This window comes from Haplochromis burtoni, unplaced genomic scaffold (assembly GCF_018398535.1).
Source record: "Haplochromis burtoni strain Fernald_Lab_line unplaced genomic scaffold, NCSU_Asbu1 Contig_13, whole genome shotgun sequence".
NCBI classification, from domain to species: domain Eukaryota; kingdom Metazoa; phylum Chordata; class Actinopteri; order Cichliformes; family Cichlidae; genus Haplochromis; species Haplochromis burtoni.
Window position 1 is genome coordinate 2,330,275 of NW_024582374.1, and position 21,984 is coordinate 2,352,258.

At 42.2% G+C, this 21,984-nt stretch overlaps 1 protein-coding gene and 1 long non-coding RNA gene across 2 annotated transcripts in view; both read left to right on the top strand.

The window, feature by feature from the left end:
- Positions 1-15,550, top strand: part of lpp (LIM domain containing preferred translocation partner in lipoma) — a 131,301-nt gene extending 115,751 nt beyond the window's left edge. The window contains exons 8-10 of the mRNA XM_005919729.3: positions 6,862-7,040; positions 10,356-10,476; positions 13,564-15,550. Coding sequence (XP_005919791.1) covers positions 6,862-7,040; positions 10,356-10,476; positions 13,564-13,692 — 429 coding nt within the window. The 3' untranslated portion in view covers positions 13,693-15,550. The remainder of the gene's footprint in view (positions 1-6,861; positions 7,041-10,355; positions 10,477-13,563) is intronic.
- LOC121813058 lies at positions 1,325-6,854 on the top strand. Its single transcript, XR_006053482.1, has 3 exons — positions 1,325-1,337; positions 1,618-1,620; positions 5,797-6,854. It is a non-coding gene; the product is annotated as an uncharacterized LOC121813058 (long non-coding RNA).
- Positions 15,551-21,984: the final 6,434 nt, after the last annotated feature.

Sequence of the window (21,984 nt, forward strand, 5' to 3'; positions counted from 1 at the left end):
AGAGCTTTTTCAGCGTTGACCTTGGCAGTTGTAGTATGTGGAGTTGTAAGCAACCGCTGCGCTTAAGAGGAACTATTTGTTAATAAATGGATGTAAGGCGTCATCTCTTTTTCTCAGTCAGTTGTTTGATCTTGGAAAGAACATTGTGGATTTTCTCAGAGCAAAGCTCACAAACCAAAAGGTGTTGAGTTAGTCATGATAAAATTTCTTTTACATTTCAGGGGTTTTTTGCCTAAAAATGACAAAAGTAGGGAATGGATTTCACAAATACTTCCCCTCTTTTCCCTTGTTTTGAACCGACTAATAAAACTCTGGACTCTAATAACACATTTTAACTGGCTTAAAATTTAGATTTTACTCTCCTCATCGCACACATACCAGAGATGTCGTGGGGTCTTCAGCTGCTATCTGGAGCTGCTTGGGGTTTGGTGTCTTTGCAGAGGACACTTGAGCATGTGGAGGAATCAGAAATCAAACTACCAGCATTGCAATTAGTGGACATCCTGCTCTACCATCTGAGCCTCGGATGCCTTTGCTGTCAGTGGAGGGAAGCTGAGTGCACTGGCTTCCTGAACCAATGAGGATTGCAGGTCACTGCACTCTGCCAAGAAGCTAATAAGCTGCTGGCTCTAGCTTCATGTGTAGAGGACCCTGGGAAAACCGCAGGGCTGTGAGGTGATTCCGACTGAGACACACACTTTGGATAATATCATAAAAAATATGCAGCTGTACAACTCTGATTTTTTTCTATATACCAAATCCCCCAATATCAGAATCAAATCGATTTACCTCTTTTTTTTAAATTTCATTTTCTTAATTTATCAGTGTGTCTATTTGTGTCTACTGTCCTTTAAAAAAATGGTTGAAGAAGATGAATCAGATCCTTGTTTGTCAGATGAGCCAAACCAGATTTTTTTTCTTAGATTCCACGTTTGCTTCCTCCTGTACATTTGCATTATCGTTTTCCTGCTTTTGTCCCACCCACATCCCAACCTTGCACGAGGCTTTTGTAGCGTCAGGGAAAAAATTAGGGAATATAAAAATTTTATGGTTGGAAGATTCAGTCTAATCTTTTTTGAAGGTGCCCTGTTAGCAGCTTGTAGCTGTCTGTGTTCTAACAGTTGTTTTGGGAAATGTTTTTGGGACTGCAGGGATTTTTTGTTGGTAAAAACCAAAAGAGACCAGTGGGAAGAGTTATCAGCACCATATCAAGTTTATTTAATACATCTGTGGTGTGAAGAGCAATGTTCCTTCTAATTTTTCATGTGTCTGAGTGAACACACAAACTCCCTGAGCGATCCCTTGGACCACTGTGAGCAACATGAGACGTGTGCACTGTGGTCGCGCCAGCATCGAATCCATCCAAGTTACATGTTTTATTAAAATAATCAAATTACAGCATTTACATTTATGTTAGACTACTTTTAATTAACTGCTTTAGCCCACTTACAATGAAAATTTAAAAAAAAATCTTGTTCATGACCTGTGCAGGATGTTAACACTATTGGAAGTAAAAATAACTTGAACTCCGATTTTGAAAACAGAACTTTTTTTTTTTTATTTATTTTTTTTTATAAAGCTCTGACTTGTATTTTGAGTCTGTGGTCTGGGAGAGAGTCCGTAACTCTCTGTCTGCAAAATACAGTAAATAATGACCAATGTGCAATTAATTATATAGTTCTTCAAAAAAGTAACTGAGTTATGCAAACAATAAAGTTTTTTGCAGCTGTTTAACCTAAAAATGCAGCCAAGGCGTGTTTTTAAATAAACATTTCAAACTATTTACAGAACAATCAGCTGTTCTGCATCAAATCTGATGCCACACAAATTGTTTGTGCCACTCCAAAAAATCATTTCTGTCCACTATGAGATAAAGGAGAACAACAGCCTGATACCTGCAGGCCTGACAGCAGGAGATGTATCACTCCTGTAACACCTGTAACATTCAGCAGTCGCCTCATTGTTCTGACACATACAACAAAACTACACTACACACTAACTACACAAGATTTGCGCTAAATGTCTCAAATCTCTCACATCTCAAAACACCGCCGTCACTCCTAAAACTTGACACCGTTTCTTAACAACTAGATGCCACGTTACCATATCATTTTTTGATTGGTCGCCATGGTACATTTTTCGACCAATAGGAAAGGGGTTTTTTGGTTTTGCTCACATGCGGAGTGTTTCGAGCGTTTTCCTTATAAAACGCCGTCTTTACTGTTTCTTCCTGCAGTAAATATAAACAACGATAGTATTCAGGAAGAAAACCAAACATTGCAGATATTTTTTTATCATAACTCTGGTTTTACGTGGCCTATCAACACAATTTAAAAACTGGTATAAAGTCCACACTTTTTCCGTCAATTGTTCCGTCTGTCCTGCTCACGTCTCCAGTGGTTGTACACGTTGTCATTAACGTGGCTTCACTCCACATCAGCCACGCAACTTTGCTAGCTAAAACACCGGTATCAGCACATACGGATGCTGTCATAGCCTGTCAACGTCGTTAATTAGCTGCGTATATACGAATGTGAATCGCATTATTGGCTGGACTATGGGATAAGGTGGCATAATAATCGTCCATACGGGAGCAGCCAGTCACTTACTAACACTGCCAAACAGAATTGTATTTGTAGAAATTTGTAAAATGTATAAAGTATTAATATAAATTTCAATTCAGGTTAGTTTTTTTTTACTGTGCGCAACGCAGATTTTCTGTGCGCAGAGACCGTGCCAGCAGTGCGCAATTGCGCACGTACGCAGCTTAGAGGGAACATTGGTGAAGAGTAAGTGGAGCGTTGTGTTTTACCACAGAGTTGAGTCTGTAATGCACCCATGGTGCTCAGCTGTCAGTCTTTGAGTTTGTTCTCCATCCCAAAGTGTCAAATACTGGCACGCTGTCAAAGCTGGTATCATCTCACAGATACACATCAGGTGTCCTTTGATACTTGTGCTGTGACACAGTCGGCTGTGGCAGTGGTGACACAGGTCTCTCACTTCTAAATCACCATATGTGGAAGCTCAGAGAGGTCCCTTTAGATGCACTGGTTAAGTGTCACTTTTCAGCATGCAGGGTTAATGTTATGAGCAGTTGTAGTTGGACCCAAACAAGCATCTATTACAAAGCCTAGCATAAACTTGGAAAGCCAACGAAAGCAAACTTCCAACCTTACCCCTTCAACTTCATTTTGAAGTTGGAGGGGTCTCTTGGCTCCTTTTGCTCATGTGTGAAAGAACTGAAGTCAAAGGTAACTTGGTGATATCTAGGATGATGTCAGCACCTAGCAAAACTGCAGTATTTAACATGAGATTTAACAGCATTGCAGTCCTTGCAGTCTAAATTAACATCATTTCCCCAAACCCCTCTGCCTCTGTTCTTGTGGTTTGCAGTGTTATGTTAGACTGAATTGTGTTGGGAAATTTCCTTTTTTTTTTTTTTACATTCTTATTTTTTTTCCATTCTACTTGACACAGGAGAAAATTCTTGTATACGTAAGTAACTGTTTCTAACAAAAGGCTTTCTTCTTTTCCCGCTTGATTGACTCATCTTAAGCAATAAAAGGGAGAGAAGCTGCTTGTCAAGGTTCATTAAGTCAGTGGACACCTTCCCTCGGGAGTTAGGAGGGTCAGTGATTTGACTCATAGTTCAACAACAAGTCATTAACTCTCATTCAGTCCATGAAGAGCGCTCAGATGCATGTTTCCTACAAGCTCTTGTTAGGTATCAGAGAGCTACCTTCAACAGAGTGCAGCGATGTCACACGGCGTGGCCGGGCGCCGACTGGCACATTCTGTGACACACATGCACATGGAATCAGATCATCTGTAAATTTGGCCCGCTCTGAGTTCAGCGTGCCAGGTCATAAATGGCGTGTAGCCTCACTGATCTCCAGCCTACCTCCTGTCAGCCCAAGTTGCGAAAGAGAGAGAAAGGAGAGGTGTAAAAATCTGTGTTGCTACGGTTGCAGAGACGATGAACAGCTTCAGCTCAACAGTATGCCACATCACATTTCCAGCTGTTTAGCGTTTCATGTGCAAACACAGAAAACACGTCTTTGTTCCCGCATTCTTTTACCTTTAGCTGCTCTTTGCACTGAAACACAGAGACACATTAGTGTTCGCTGGATTCTGAGGAGAGAAGAGCCATGGAAGTTTTCAAGTTTTCAGTCTCGCTTACATTACAGAAATTAAATGGGTTTTTTTTTAGCTTTTTTATTTTCTCGTCATTATTTTTACAAGTGCAGGCTAATTGATTAATTATCATCAAACCCTCCAGTATTTCTGAAAACTGAGCTGATTGTCACTTGATCCAGTAAAGCTGCAAATTACAAGTGGACTTGAAGCGGAAATTAGTGAAACATTTTCACTAGACAAAAGACTTAATATTAGAGTCCCAGACTTCGTTGTGTGAATTTTTTTCTGGTGTGAGCATCTCTTTCTGTCGCCCGACTCTCATGTTCAGAGCGGATCACGTGGGACCGCTTGACTCCGTTACGTGCTTTGTTCGCCATCGCAGTTCTCATCCTAACAGACAGCTGTGTCGAACGCCGTTTTGTTAGGCCGTTCCCAAACGGTGAGAAGCTGAGCCGGACTGTGCGAGCTCTCATTTGGTGTTGCCGGAGCACTTTATAGCAAAAGTAAAATGCCTTAAAATGAAAGAAAAATGGGGGTCGCGATTGACTTTAACACACTCTACTCAACCCTCGGTTCAGCAAGAGGCTGTCTGACCTAAATTTACTTTACCTCATCTGCCTAGACATTTGTTTAGCCTTCTGGGCAAACACTTAGAGAAATGTTTGAGGGAGAGAGGAGGAAAAAAAGAATACATATGCTTGAATACATCACATTTAGTCAAGGGAAAAGTAAAACCCGGACATCTGCAGACATATACAGCCCTCTAGTGGCAAACTACAAGGGACCTGAATGTCTGACAGGGAGGGCATGAAGTGATTTATGCAGAATTTCCTAAACCATCTGTGGAAGTCGTGCCCAACCGCAGACCATGAACATTCTCTGTGTTGACATCAGACCCGGGTTTGTGTAACAGATCTTAATAAATGTTACTTAATTCCAAATAACAGGAGTCACGAGTGAATGGGAAAAACAACAGCGGCTGAGCAGAATAAATGAATTGAGGTCATAGAATCTTACCATCAGAGAGAAAGAGAGAAATTTTGTCTTTTGAGTACTGTACTCATTACAATGGCCCGGAGGAACTGTGTGCTGTGAAATCATATGCTCTAGTTAAGCTAAACAAGGGCAAGGTATTCCCACATGAAGGGCAGATGAGAATAAGTAAGTAGAAATGCAGGCAGATGAGTAAGAGTTGAAGATGGTTTAGTGCTGTTTGGCCCTGGTATCTCACTCAGATTCTCAGGTTGCAAATATATTCTCCCCCCTCTCTCGATCTCTACCTCTACCTCTCTCTGTCTGTGTGCGTGTGCGAGGCAAACCTCAAGGGCTCAGTGCAGCGAGCTCATTAAAGGCTTTATTCCACTTCCAGGATCGAGCGGGACTGCAATATGGACATTGTTTATACACAAACGTTGCCCTGGGAATAATGTTTATTTCTATTACCATCTTGGAGGGGGGTGTGGGGGGTGTGGGGGGGGGGGTACTGAGCATGTCTGCACTCATTGCTTTTCATGAAATAATGCCTCTCCAGGAGTGCCTTGAAGAAACGGCCATTTTTCAAACCACATTTCTCCAGCCTGCAGTCAAGCGTCAGCTGCCCTCCTCTCTTGCCCTCTCGGCCTCCGGTGGCACGCGATCGTGTTACGAGAGCCGTGTCAGGAGCAGTTTAACCGTGCACGTGAACTAATGAGCCTCATTCTGTAAAAGGCTTCTTCATTCATTTGCATACAGACTGAACGTCGGTGCATGTGCTGCACAGCCGGACGGGGGGGGTTTCGAGTTTACCTCGGCCGAGCGGTCACAGAAGTGTCATTTTAAGCGGCAGAGCCCGGCGGGGCAACTGGGAGGCAGCCGATGACGCAGCGCAGTGTTGCTACACACCCCGAGCTGTGTTTGGAAACACTGAGGCAGCTTGCTACTACAGTGGGAGCCAATGGGAACAGCTGAACCGTGCACTCTTTAGCCCAGTCAAGCGCAAAACAGGGGGGAGGAGGAGAGGGAGGCGGCAAACAGAGAGACAACAGAGATCCAGGAAATGCCTGAGCGAGGAGCAGCGACGGCGGGGCCCATCAAGTCGCACGCAGCCGCATCGGGCCGCACATTGATCACTCTCACATGATATATCCATCCCCCTGTAATTGCATTGCTGTTTAGAGAGGCAGTCGTTATTTATGAAATATTGAAATAACAAATGGTGTCTCCCGGCAGATATTAAGAAGAGAGATGCCACAGATAAGTCAGAGGCAGGCAGCGGCCACGTCTCCCCGCGGGCCGCTTGCCCAGTCGCCTGGCTGCAGAAATCCTGCAGTCATCACAAAGTGGAAATATTTACTGCTCGCACTCTTGCATACGGGAGGATGGAGTGTGGGTGAGGGCAGCTGAAAAATGACTGTGTTTGTGTTTCGAGAGGAGTGCTAATCTGATTCCTTCAGCTTCGAAGGCATTTGAGGACAGCCGAGCTAAAGGTCCCTAGTGTGGATTTATAAGTTGCACAAGCACAAATGGGCACAGAGCCACCAGAAGTGCAACACTGGCGACAGGAAGTTTCTAATCACAGCCTACAAAAACTGGGAGAAAATGCAGGGTTTTCACATTTTCCAAGCTGGTGAAATTTCGTAGCCAACTTGTTAACAAGGCCCACTGTAAATGAATCATCTAAATCACTTCGGTCATCATCAGGTTTGTTGTGTAACCGTGTGGGTGTCTGTGTGTTTGTGTCTACAGAACACCCTTGAGACCTGCACCATCTGCAGTAAGCCCATTATGGAGCGCATCCTGCGAGCTACTGGGAAAGCCTACCACCCTCACTGCTTCACCTGCGTGGTGTGTCACCGCAGCCTGGACGGCATCCCTTTCACTGTGGACGCTTCCAACCACATCCACTGCATCGAGGATTTCCACAAGTATGTAAACAAGTCCCTTTTAGATTTGAAGCGTCACTCATCGCTATATTTGACGTGTACACACGAGGGAAGTTTGCTTTCACTTGTCATACTGTAACGCAGACAAGAGGTCGCACAAAGCTGGTTATAAGTTAACCCAGGGTTTTTCCTGTATGTGGCGTTAGCAGCAGCTGACCAATTACAATTATTCATAAGTGTAATGGGAGCAGAGTGGCTGATATTACAAGGGAAGATGAATGGGAAACGTATTAAGAGGTTAAGCATATAATACAGGCTGAAAGCAGCACAGCTGCTGCAGACAAAGCAGCAGACTGTGAGTGTGTGTGAAAGGAAAATCGCTGTAGAATAATATAGCATTAAACGCGTGTGCTTTAATCGCTTTGGTCAGGACAACTTTAAAAGATCTGCTATATTAATAAAGTCTGAGTTGTTGTTGTTAGCCAGCAAGGCTAAATGCAGTGTCTACGGCGGATCTATGAATATCATTCGGACACAATAGAATCTGATGGATTATACTTGAGTATGTCATTAAATGAATGTTTTTTTATATTTGTTCCTTCAGCTACGGCCTCCATGGTGTTGGAAACCGTTTGCAGCCAACAGAGACTAAAGCTCCATCTAAGAATCTATATTTCTCACTGATCCTCATCCAGCAATTTTGTGCGTGTTGACCTTTAATCTGGAACATAACCTGCTCCGGTTCACAGCATACAGTAGGTTACCATGGTGATTATACCTCTGAAAGAAGTGAACCACCTTCATAGTACAGGAAAGCCAGGATTAACCTTAAAGGTACCTGGATTAGACAATAGCTTCTGGACAGAAACATGAATCCACTGCAAATGTGCCGTAAACCTTCGTTCCCTCTAACGGCCAACAGGGGCCAACTCTTCTGGATGTAAAACAAAGTACGACTGTATAGACGATTGTGAGAAAATGACCCTTCGTCTCGCTTGATTTTTACCTCGGTGAACTTTTTTCCTAATTTTCCAAGTTTAATGTCTTCTTTAAAAAAGCATTATTTATATTTTTGTAAGTTACTTTCCTATTCTGAGTAAAAAATATATTAGAGCTCTGTGTATTTTAGGACCCGGCTATTTTATGCTCATTGATAATGCGGTGCCCTTTGCTACTGGGTCACTTTCATCCACCATCCTACATTTACCAGTGGGTGATGTAATCCTGGCTACATCCGTCTGCTGTACATGTACGTCAGGAGCTGGTACCAGGTTATCGTGGCCAACAAGGCAACTTAAATGTTTAATGCCAGGGGATGTAATAATCTGTGTCAGGTCAGCACTGACCTTTTGTACAGTCACGGTACAGTTCTTGCTTAAGAGGAGGAGTCATGGATTAGAAGCACTCGTGCTATTTACGGAAGCCAAGCGAGGGGCAGCCAATCAGACGAAAGTGGGCATCTAGCGAGCAGGACTTAAGAGACAAGAACTTAAAAATATGTTGTTGGGGTTTTTTTTTAACATACGATGCACTGAGGGCTCCATCAGCATTTAACAAACAGAATCAATGTAGAAATGGATACTGATGTTGCTCTCTACCTGCTTGGTGTCCCCGTAAAGATTTCATGAAGTGATAATATATCAGTGTTGTGTTAACAGCTTGTTTAGCAACATACAACACAAGACATGCTGTTTTAAAATCCTTTACTAACTTTTGTAAATTCATGCATTTTTAAAGCTCCTCGTCAGAACGTTAGGGCTTCCTTTTTGGGAAACATTGCAAACAGTTTCACAAATCTAGTGAACTGGATATGTAGACATGAATTTAGTAGTACATTCTTGTCATTGCGTCACCCTCCACTCATTGCATAACTGCTAGCTTCCCAGAAATGTTCCTTCTTTACTCGGTGACCAGAAGGGAAACAGAAGTAAAACGCTGGCTCTTGGCGTGAGTGTGCAGCTCTCGGTTTGGGAAGCCCAACGCAAGGCCCGTGTTTAATTTCACGTGACAAGCGTGGCCTCCACAGCGTGGCCCTTTGTGTCGAGGAATAGCCACGACGAGAATCTTTCTTTTTCTTTTCTTTTTTGGGCCGTGGTTCCCCAAAGCCACCTAACCTTATTACTTCCCGATTTACAGACAATGGGTGCACGTGTAGAACAGAAGAACTTTCGGTCATGTGACAGGACCTAGAATCTCACTGCACTTTTCATATCCTCATCAGTTCTATTGTTAGACAGACCTTCTTCTGCTAAAGGCATTTCCAGAGTTGCAAGTTCAAAGGTTTGTTCTGTAAAACTCACTGAGAGTGTCCGATAAGATTTCTCAGAATGCCCCCTCTATATTTAGTAAATGTAGTTTTCTAGATTTTGTCTACTCTTCATGTTTGAGTGATGAAATAGTTAACCTTCGAGTGACTTCAAATGTGGCAACATTTACGGGCATCAGCCCTAGTGTATATTTTTATGTTCACAGTTAAACCTTTCATAGTTTTTACAGAAATTGCGCCATTGGTATGATAGGTATGATAATGAAAGCTGTGTTTGGATTATAAATCTCAAAATATTTGAGTGTTTATGCACAAAATATTTGAAATATGACACACCCACAAACCAGATGAGTTGAGATTTGGTTTGAAACAGAAGGATGGATGTAATAAAGGATGAAGTTTATCTAAATAAATAGAACTTTACGGTATTTTTTATTTCAGTTTTGTATTAAAATGGTTGAAAACCACAGTTAATGTCATGAGAACGTTTTAGAATATCTTCCGTAAATATTGAAACAGGTTCAACAGTCTATGTGAAGAGCATCACAACGATCGCAATGATTTAGCCTTTTAGTCGCTTTTTCCTCATTTCTTTGCCTCCCTAAACCGTGACTCGCACATAGAAGCACAAGGCCTGATGGCTGCACCGAAAGCCTGTAAACATTTGCCGATGTGCCCGGCTGTCAGATGATAATCACGGGTTCTTAGATTGAGGGGCTGCACAACGTGAAGTTTGGCGAATACTGGGAGAGCCGACGGTCAAGAAATCATTCGTTTATTTATTAAATCAAGAAAAATGTCAAAGCTTTTCTTAGTTTTAGCCTCTCAGAATGATTTGCTGCTTTTTCTCTGGGATTTCGTGTCACACAAAAGCAATTTAAACTTGAGTTTAGAGATGTCCTTGTTGTACACGTACAGACAGAATGATTAATAGATTAATTTGCTAATGAAAAGAGCCATTAGTTGCACCTCTGCTTGAACCGTGCAGTGAAACTCTGTAAGCTTTGTGCTAATGGCAAACAGTCAGTAAAGGTCACAGTGTTGCAGATTGTTCTGAGCTTATTTCTGTTGTTCTTGGTTGTTTTTCACAGGAAGTTTGCTCCTCGCTGCTGTGTGTGCTCTGAGCCTATAATGCCGGCACCGGGCCAGGAGGAGACCGTTCGTATTGTGGCCCTGGACCGTGACTTCCATGTGCAGTGCTACCGCTGTGAGGTACGAGCTCTGTGTGTTTACCAATCCCGTGTGTGTGTGTGTCCTCTATAATTAGCAGTGATGGTTCTGAATAATGTTGCGCGGCTCCAGGTGACAGTCATTACTGCATAAAGGTATAAGGCATAACGTACACACCGATCCCCCGAGTCACCTTTTCAGCGAGACGAGTGAATCATCCTTCTCTTACCTGCCTCGAAATAGCTTCCCGTCTCTCCTCTGCAAAGTTCACGGACTTACATAGAAACCAATCTGTCAGGCGCCGCTCGCCTGCTTGATAAGCGGCGCTGAGACGTTACGTGCCCGGCTAAAAGAGAAGTAACGTGTCACATTGTCAAAGAGCTGCACCAGCGTGAGCACATAGAGCGTTTGCCAGACATAAAGGTCAAAGCAAAGCAGAGCAGATTAGTTCAGCTGAAGGGGCTCAACAAGAGAAGAATTTTGTCACCAGGGAGCAATGAGTAGATGGAGTTCTGAGTGTGTGTGTGTGTGTGTGTGTGTCTGTGTGTGTGTGTCGGGGAGAGAAAGGAAGGTTGGGTGTAAGCCAGTGTCACAGACAATGGAAAAATAATGCCATAGCATTGTGTGTATCGGTACATTCTGTTTGTTTCTTGGCATGTAAAGAGCGCACACCTCACCACATCTTACCACAACACACAGAAACCAGCTGAAGGCTGCAGTCAGACAACAGAGCTGCACACTAACAGAGCAACATTTGGCATCCCCGGGTTCACGCCGCACGCTTACGGCCCGACTTGGATCGTAGGGAGTCACTTTTGCATGTCGTGCACGGAATTTGAATGTTTATTCCCACCGAGCATTTAGCATACTTCACAACATCCTGACACAAAAGCTTGCATGTTGTCCTCCTCGACAGTTTAGTTCTGTGAGCTCAACCAATAGGAGGGCAGTTGCTCAGCTGTGTACACCTGTAAACACGAGCGGAACAGAAGAGGAGTGAAGCTGGTGGTGCAACTCAGGACGAGCTGTGAAATGGCGCTGACAGATCGGTATCGCGCACACTGCTCCAGTTGCCATCGTCAGTTTACATTCTTTTCCTGGATGTCGGCGGTGCCTTCTGCTCAGTGACATCACGCGCATCGTGAAAGAGGTCAAGCGTGAATGACCGAGAAGCAATGTGTAGTTTGTCATGTCTCCAAGTCACAAAAAGGCACAGTTTCACGACTTTATGATTGCCTGATGTGACACAGGGACACACATCATGTGAGCCTGACAACACTGTGTGATAACCGCTGTAACAGAATGTAAAACGATGGTTAATTAAACCGAATAACTGAAAATGAATAGCAAAAATGAGATAATAATGTTGTGTACTGATTATTAGCTATGATATAACTTGTGTTTCAATCATAAATGCGTGCCATAAAAATTAGTTTATAATTAAACGTGTTATGTATTCCTTTTTTTAACTAGAGCATCATTTTTACAGCACGCAGATAATGTTCACAGATGAAAAAAGAACTATAGATTAAAACTGAATAACAATAATTGTACCAATTATTAAGAGTGGTGTTACCTAATGTTGTAGCATAACAGGAATCTTCAACAGGCGATTTTCAAGTAAGCCTCACAGAGCAGAGTGAGCAGTAAGAACACAAACACAGTCATCTCTCAGGTATTTGTGAGCTTCATGATTAAGAGTGCGTCTGCTCCCAGACTGGATCAATCAGAGCGGAGCTCAGCCGTAACTCGGTGTTACTTTGCTTTGAAAAGGGCCAAACAAGAGCTTAGGCATATTGAAAAAGAACACGCGGAGTCTACAAAATCTCCAAGAATTAACAAGATGTGATACATGAATCAGCCAAGTGCTTCAAAAAGGAAACGATAATCAAAGAATCAACCACAAAAGTCTCTGTCAGGCTGCGCTGCTTTGAGCTAAAAAGGCTAACGCGCTCACAGTGACAAAGCAAACAGGCTTACCATTTTTTTCTGTCTCATTGCTAACTACCACTTCATAAGAATATATATGTCAATATGACATAAACTAAAGGCGCTAGAGTGGAATGTTTTCCTGTTTGATTCGTGAGCAGGCATTAAACTGCATGCTCAATAATCCTGGTAAGGAATTCTCAGAAAGTTGATTTTCTTCATCTGGATGCAACATTTCATCACTCATCAAAGTGACTTCTTCAGCCTTGTAAACATATTACCTTTCTTATGAAGTCATGCAATTTGGTTACATGCTCCTTTCGTTGCCATCTTTTTAGTTTATCTAAAAAAATTCCATAAAAGCTGTTTGAATAAATTTGGATCTATTGAGCTTTTCCTAAATTTCCTACTCTCCATAAGTCTCCATAAGTATTTATAATCCCTGTGAACCAAACACACATTCACTGTTGGGAATGTTGCATTACGTCATTGAGTGGGAATAACCCTAATATGGACGTCTCAGGCACGGAAGCTCCGCCCACAAGTTCAAGAGGGGCAGCCAATCAGAAAAAAGTGGTTTAAAGGGGAGCAGGCTAAAACTGCTTTTTTTTTTCACACAAAATTGAGTTTTACTATGAATGAGGATTATTTCTTATTGTAAAAGCTCCAAAAATAAAAATATTTTCTCCACTCAAATCATTCTCACTGTAAGTAAAAACACAAGAGCACACTTTGCATTAATACCCGTGACAAAGAAAGGAGCCGGAACACAGAGAAATAGACAAATATCTGATGCTTCCACTCCTGAAAGAGACGAGCTGGAATACATTTATATTAGAATCTGTAAAAAAGGACACACATTTTGCAATCATACTTAGAAAAATTGTTCTGCTTGAAACACTTTTACAAGGGGGGAAAAAAAGTCTGAATTTAAATCCTTGAAAGATTGGGAGTTAAGCTCAACTGTGTCTGAGTACTAACCAGTTGTTTCCATTCAGACTCACCAACTGGCAGAGAACCGTAGCACAGGGTTTTCTGCAGAGAGGCTCCCATAACGTGACACTGGCTGAGCTTTTAAATAGCAGTAAATGTGTCGTTTAGAGCCTGAGTGCAGAGAGGAGGGTGAATGTGTCTGACCGGTGAGCGTGGATAATGACCCCGTTTGTGTTTGTGGACTAACGGACTATCTGTGTCCTGCAGGACTGCGGCTCCCTACTCTCGGAGGGGGATAACCAGGGCTGCTACCCGCTGGATGGACACGTGCTCTGCAAAAACTGTAACACCAGCCGCATCCAGGCCCTCACCGCCAAGGCCACCACTGACCTCTAAACAGCTAAACTGTGATAACCCGGCCCTTGCTCGCTCTTTTGGTTTCTTGCAAACATCCACAAAAGCCTGCATTCCTCATTTACATATATATGGCTCTATATAAATGTTCACCTTAAGTAACAAAACATACTGTGGCATCACATTCACACGCTCACATATAATTATTTACTCTGTACGATCACTGCAGAAGAGTTTTTCTTATTTAAAGTTTTCTTCCTGTAGCTTAACATAAAGAGAGGAAGACATGGGAAGCAACTGCTCTTCCTCAGTCTGAAGGTTTAAAAAAAAAGGATCTCTAAAGCTCACTGAAAGAGGGGTTTAGTTATAATTATATTATATTGCATTATTTTATTGTAAAAATGCTAAGCTAGCTGGTTCATCATTTAACTCTAAGCCATAGAGCTTTTACGCATTTCCTACAATTTTTGCACTGCTACTTTAAATCTAAATCCGTCTACAATATACATCACCACCCCCTGTTATCCTCCTGTTATCGTATTTATCACCAGCACATATCTTTTAGCTAGGTTGCACGTGCATGCACGGGCCCATAATGTTCCTCTCCGACTTCTTTTTCTGATCTAAAACACGAGCAGGACGTGCAAAATGTTTAATATGTTTACTGTGCAGGTGAAGTTGTGGATGGATGTCAGTGTGCGCGTGTGTGACTGTAGCTTTAGCAGTATTTTTAGGAAAAACGTGTTTGTTTGTTTTTCTGCAGGACAAATCAGAGTACAGTACACAAAATGGGATGAAATTACCCAACGAAGGCTTTCAAAACAGCTCTGCATAACTCCAAAAAGCGAATCTAAACTGCCATGTTTGTATGTATTTCCACGTTATTTAGAGTAAACTGCTCTGTACTGCAGGAATGATAAACAGTTATTTCTGCTGTTGAGAACAAAAAAACCACACCTCCTTTTTAGCACAATATTTTCCTTTCAGCTGGATATTCTTTCATGCATATGGTTGATTATTTTCCATTTTGGCCTGAGCAGCACAATCATATAAACACAACCTTTGTGTTGAGTTTAATTCTTGTTTTTGTTTTTTTCAGCGTATAATTGTGTAACTTGCCCCTTTTTAACGACCATAGACAAAAGCAGTGATTGTTCTTTAAGCAGTCTCACAGAAATAAAGAATATTCCATGCCTATGCAATTTTTAATGTTAATTGCATCGACACTTTATGAGAAATTTTATGATTTAAGGAAATATTTTACATGTACAGATGTGATCATAAGTGTCCTTATTGTAACCCTGTAATCAAACTGTGTGTCTCTGTGCGTCTCTGTGCTTTATGTCAGTGCTGATTGTTTCATTAACGCTCATCTTTTATATTTGCTGTTTGTTTCAAAGTTGATGGACAAAGAAGGGACCGTGAGAGTTTCCCAAAAATAACTGATTATGTTATTTGCTCGATCCAAGAGCGATGGACCAGAAGCTTTAGGGTTCATTCCGATGTTACAGCAGTACTAGGTGAGTTTAACGTACCTTGTGGAGTATGACTTTACTGTTTATCGCAAAAAACGACAATCAAAACACAATAAAGACGTCAGGCAAAGAAAACGGCTTCAAAAAAAGATCACAAAGAAGCACACAGTGTCTACACCGAGATACAGAGTGACACAAAACAACTGCAAAGACAAAGAAGACCACAGAGAGGCACACAATGATGGCACAGATATGCAAACATTCCACCAAAATTATATAAGACAAGTATAAAGACTGTAAAGAGGGAAAAAAAATGGCTTGGCTCCAAAGAAATTGAAAGTAAAAATTGTAAGTAACTACAAAGAAACTACATAAACCCTAAAAAAAAATAGAAATGGTGAAAAAATGCCTTTAAAAAAGAACAAGAGATAAACAAAAATTAAAAATGAAAAGAAAACTGTTTCCCCACCCAACCAAAAAACTGAAACATGCAACATGGTAAATGGCCTGTATTTATATAGCGCTTTACTAGTCCCTAAGGACCCCAAAGTGCTTTACATATCCAGTCATCCACCCATTCACACACTGGTGATGGCAAGCTACATTGCGCACTGACAGAGGCGAGGCTGCCAGACACTGGCGCCACCGGGCCCTCTGACCACCACCAGTAGGCAACGGGTGAAGTGTCTTGCCCAAGGACACAACGACCGAGACTGTCCGAGCCGGGGCTCGAACCGGCAACCTTCCGATTACAAGGCGAATGCCCAACTCTTGAGCCACGATCGTCCCAACATGACAAAACAAGTAAAAATAATTTTTTTAAAAAAGACATCAAACGACAACATGAAGTGAAAAATTTCCAACAAGAAGCAACAAAAAGACAAAAAAAAAGCTGTAACGAGATGTAGCGTGACGACAAAGTGACAGAAAACTGCTAAAAAGACGAGACGAGAAAAATCCAAGCAGATGCACATGACCACAAACACGTAAAATGACAACAGAGAAATCCAAAGCGCAGCTCTGCAGCCACAAAAACAGTGACGACCAGCTACAAGCTAGCAGAACATGAGGTTCATACGAACATTCAGCTGTTTTGTCAGAAGAACAAAAGTGAAACTTTATGTTGATTTGTTCTTAGAAAATCTCCACATGGTACTTTGAAACTACAAGTAACTACAAGTTGCAATGCTTTGCTAGTTTATTAGCTGGAGCTAACCGAGGCGCATTATTCCCGAGGCTCGATCAGAGAAGTTCATTCTAACTTTAAGAGAATTCGTCTCCTCTTTCCTGTTTTCCTTACACAACATTTAGTCCTGTTTATCGCCTCTGATCTCTATTTACTACATCAGATGTAATCAGTGCGTCCTGTTACAGCAGAGTTTCAACCAGGGTATCGCTTTGTAAAGACGACTGTGCTAATAAGGTGAACGAAGAATTCACCAAACCTTTACTGTCGCAGATTTTCTTTTTTTTTGCTTGTTTATTTGTTTGTTTTTTAACTTAAAAATTGACTAAGCTTTCTATTTGGAATTGAGCGGGGTATTTAAAGTTGAGAAGGTGGAAGCTGGTTAGGCAGTTTACATTTGGTACTAGCTCACATGCCTGCAGCAGGAACGGAGCGAGGGCTGGTTCTCTGAAAAGGTTAGGCAACATAAACTTCACGTCCTCAGGACATTTTCCATCAATATTTGGAGCGCATTGCTGTACGCAAAAGGTCCATCGGTCATATACAACCCCCCCAAAATACAGTATTTTTACAGTTCAGTAAGCAGCAAGTGCACTGCTTCAACTAAAAACCTGTAATCTGTCCTAAAGATCTTTAAAAATGTCTCCACGGTGTCGCTGAACTGTTTAGAAGCAACGTCTACAGTCATCTTAATTAGTTAGGCGGTGATTAAGAGAACTAAAGCTGCTACAGTCGGGTCTGTTCTTCTGTCTAGTAACTGGAGATTTATTCTCCTGTTTTTTTACTTCTAATCTTTGGGAAAATATACCACAATGAGACTACAGCTGGGATTCATGCTGCGTTAGCATGTCACTTTATCTGTGGCCCTTGTTTGGATAATCAGGCGTCAGTATTAAAGATGCACTGAGACTTTTACACGTGAAACAGCAGCTGTGCATTTCTCCCACGGCCTTTTGTTCTGAGTCAGGCTGCAGTTAGTTAAACATTTTAGTTTCAGCCTCTGTTTGCTGTACTTTACTGTAACAGCTGCTACTCCATTCATATTTTAGGAATATTTGACAACAGAAAATACACATCTATAATAAAATTGGGCTGTGTAGAAAATATGATGCATGCCTCGACAGCGTTCAGTAAGTGGATGTTACAGATGTCAACAAATCCGCCAAAGCAAACTTCCCAGCGTGACAGCAGTTCAGCGTAAAATTAGGAATTCTTTCAGATCTTCGGTGCATGTAGGGGTTGAAGTGACAGTAGATACCTTCCTGCCACTCCTTCCCTCGCACCGCTGTCACAAAGACTGGATTGCCCTCCATTTAAGAATCATCCACTGTCGCGAAGCTAATGAGTACGCAGGTTTGGGTTGGTGGTATTTCTACTTTGTAAGAATGCCGTCCGAGGTTCGCTCTCGCTCCCCCTCGTCGCCTTCTCTGCCTCCGTCGAACAGCGAAGCTCTTGTTTTGCCAGGAGGTTTCCAGAGTTATTCCAGCTGTTGCACAGACCACCGTGTCAGCTGCTCATGAAAATCCGCTGATGGCTACCAGGAAAACAAAATTACTGCCGCCCTGTTTTAATTTAGCGCTATCAAACTTTTGCTTTACCAGGAGATTTTGTAACCTCTTGCACACAGAAGGAACCAGTCTGCAGTGTTGGTGTTATTATTCTACAGACATCTACATTTTTCAATAAATCTTTACATCAAAATTTCTCTGTTGATGATCTAATGATGTCTTTAACACCTGATTAAGTAGCATAAGTGAAAGGTGCAGATAATCAACACCAGACTGTGCCGTTCCCGTCATTTCTTGGAGCATTTTATCATCTTTGGGCTCGTTGTTTTGAGCTGAAGATGCTAAAATGCAGTACTTTCATGTTCTCAGCCAGCAGCGCGGTTTCTGTGAAGTAGCTTGGATAAAAACCATTTCACTTTTCCAACAAGTCACTCTGGGGCATCTAGCTGCAAAACACCACAAGACTTCATTCAGGAAACCAAAACAGCTAAAAGGCAAATGAATGTTGGACTTCCATTTGCCTGGAATCTGACTCCAAACTGCACTGCACTCGTCCATCACTGTCGTTTGCTATTTTCCTCAACAGAAGAAGAAGCTGTATTATCTAGATAAGGCCTTTACATTAAAAGGATGTAATGCACTCACAAAGCAGTAAACAAATAATATGACTAGTCATGAATGATTTCAAGTTGGTTTATTAGCACATGTTTTCTGCTCAGCATACCCTGGTCTGGTCCATGTGCACAGGTAAATCTCTGCTGATGCGCTGAAGCTGTGTCAAACTCATGTATTGGTTATTTTTATGGTTGGTCTTTGAACATGTTACGCTTCCTTTCATTGGAGCACATATGATGCAAATCCTCTCATAAAGAAAACGCTTTCATAAGTGAATTTGTTCGCGTTGTCTGCTGTCGTAGCCCCGCCTGTAAAGTGCCTTCGGCTGAGCAGTATTGAATCACCTTACTCTGACTGTGTATTTCATGTTTCCTCTTTCACCTCAAAGAACTTCACTTCTTTACCTGTTTTTTTGTTTTTTTTACCAAAGTAAATAAAGACGATCCCCTTTGTAGATGTCTCCATCAGGTGCTTAAGGCTGCAGCCGCCGAGTTTTAACTCACCTCGTATAGCCCGAGCCGCTATTTTGAGTAAAGCATCTGTTCTTGATCTTCTGAAGGGGCTTGATGTAGTCTTTTTGTTTTTTTTCTTTCTTCCTTCAATAAAAGCTTTGCAATAGCAACACGTCTCTGTGTCTTGCTTCCTTTTGCTGTGTTTTGTTTAATTATATGAAAAATCTTAAACCTCTATCTCTGATTCGGGCCCGTCCACCCCCTCCCCCGCCGCCGGTTAACACTTGGCCTTTCGGCTCCTGGTCCGGTGGATTGCCCAGGTAATGAGCTCGTTCTCTCTGTCTTCTCCTCGTGCCACCTGTTGGTGACTTCCTCTGCACTGTACCTGCAGATGAAAGAGATTTATCCCCAACAAGTAAAAGCCGTGACTACTTGACTCACTCTCTCTTCAGTAGCAGCTAATGCACCTGCTTACATGTCTCCCCAAACACTCCTTAGCTGGAATCACCAGCCTAATAGAAATCCTACACTTGCAACACTCTTTTGTGTATAACTGAGACTGTGGTTTAATTACACCAGCACTGTGTCACAGTCTCTCTCTTTTCTTTTTTTTTTAGGGCCACAATCAGCAAATGCACTCGACTATGAAGTATGCTCACTGCTGGGATCAACTTGATGGAGTTGTTAGAATAATTTAAAGACCTGTTTTTTTTCCTTCTTTTTAAACTGCCACCTTTCCAGGACCCGCTTGATTTAATCCTTTCCATTTGTCATCTTTACTTGTGAGTTGCAGATCAGCAGTAAGTCGCTGAGCACTTTATTCCCTTCTTGCAGAGTGCAAAATTGAAATGGTACGAACGAGGCGATCCGCCTGCAACACTAGAAGGCCCTCACGCGGGGTTTCTTCTGGTCATTGACGACTGATGTACATGAGAATGTGAAAGCAAACAGAGGCTGTTTATCCACAGCTGGCCTGATGCTGACAGTAAATACTGCGGTTATATCATCGGATTGTTTGCTCTCCAGCTCCTGACGCGAGCTGTAAACTGGAGAGTACTCACTCATCCCCCCCTCCCCCCCGTTCCTATGCTAGCAAACTGAAGAATTTGACATGCCAGCAGTGTGGAGATTTCCTCGTAATTTTTTCCTAAATATGCTGCAGGCGATCCTGTGTGTGTGGGTGTGTGTGTGTGTCTGAGGGGGAACGAAGGCCCCCCCCAGCAGTTTAACCGAGGACTTGCTTTACTGCACATAAATCTGGTGTTTACAAACAAATTGATGAGTGATGGGCCCTCCAGCCAACATGATGTACCCTCCAATTTCTTCTTCTGCATAAGAAATCCGGCGTCAAGTCTCCGGGGGCCAGCTCCAGCATTTTTGAATGTCTTCTTCTAATACGCAGAATTATGCCCTGATTTATTTACCGGGAAGCAGAGATGAGCATGAGGGAGCAAAATGGGCCGCTATCACGCATAATCTTGCACACTCTCGATTTAAATGAAGCTGTCATATGGTCAGATTTACATAACATTACAATGTGGGCCGACATCACAGCGCTCTGAGCTTAATGTTATTAGCTTTAAAGTGAATTCCCACTGTGCATTTGCATCAAGAGCATTGATTTTGTGTGTCCTTGACTTGGCTAAAGGCAGTGATGTAATCACTGAGTCAGTGTTGCTCTGGGTAAAACTTCGACAGATCACTCTGAGACACAAATCCGAGCTGTCCCAGTGTGCACGCTGAAGGAAACCGTTATTAGTGCCTCTTGATCTGTAACTGGCTGCGAGCATCCAAGGACTGGCCAAGGTGGTCACTGGGTGCGAGGGCGCCGGCCAACTTTGTGTGAAGAGAAGCTGCAATTATTGGAGTTGTTTAAAAGTCTCTATTAAAGCCACGGAAAATATCAAAGCAAACTTTTTCCTCTGTCGATGTGCTTGTTTTGTACAGCAAAAGCCTGACTATTGCATGACTCATTCATGAGTGAACAATAAGCATCTTAAGTGCCATTATCCGTGCGGCAGAGTTTCTAAAACAACTGCAATCATGTAAAATGGAAACGTCTCCTCTGGCGGTAGCTCTGTTGTACAAGCATCACTCAGACTCGTTTATATCTCCTCTGTTTGTTTCCTCTAATGCTCGGCTACTGAGCAATACCGCGCTCCAGACTGGAGTCTTTTTGTTAATCCATTAACATTTAATACTGCTCACCAAATGTAATTTTAAGACGAAAAAAGGTTCGATAAACTACTTGTGTGCTGTAAAACAAGAAGTTAGGCTGATTAGAGCGATTTATCATGAAGTTAATAGCTTCATCATAGACTGTATGTAAAAGATGATGTAGCTGTAGCTGTTTTGAAGCTTTGGTATTAGCTTTATGGCAGATTGGAGTGAAGCCAGGGCTAGCTTGCTTGGGTTACCAAGTTTCATCTGAGGTAGATGCTAGCAAATTGGCACTAAACAACAGACTAATGAAATCTTTGCGTATCACTCACCAAGACTGGAGCTCAGACGTCTTCGATGGGCTGTTAGTACAATTAACGGGACAACAGCCGTATTATTGGTTAGATAATTGCATTAAAAACAGTCCAGATGTCCAGTCCAGGCAGTGAATCAGCCTAGAAGACAATCCCACACTCAGAACGGCCCTGCCCATTCTAAACATAGAAAAACAAATGTTTAAGCATCATTCACCTTTTTGGTCAATCTCAGGAGTTAACATTGCCCTGGTTCCCACCTTATACTCTATATGAAAAGTTATTATCCTGATGCAAAGAGTTGGTTTTTTTGTTATCGTCTAATATCAGCTTTTTGAAACAAACCGTCACCAGCAGGGGGCGGGACACTACATGCGCATAGAGCAGTGACTCATCAGTCACATGACAGGCCGCCCTGCAGCATGCCCTGTGTTACCCTCATTTTTGACTCTAATAATAATAATAAGAATAATAATAATATTGTTTTAAGAGCATGTTCTCCACCTGGTGTTTTCTCCGGGTACCGCGACTTCCTCCCGTAAGCGCAGTTAGTAGACTAGGTGTGAATGACTGTCTTTTTCTCTGTGTTAGCCCTACAACACAACTGGTGACCTGTACCTGAAT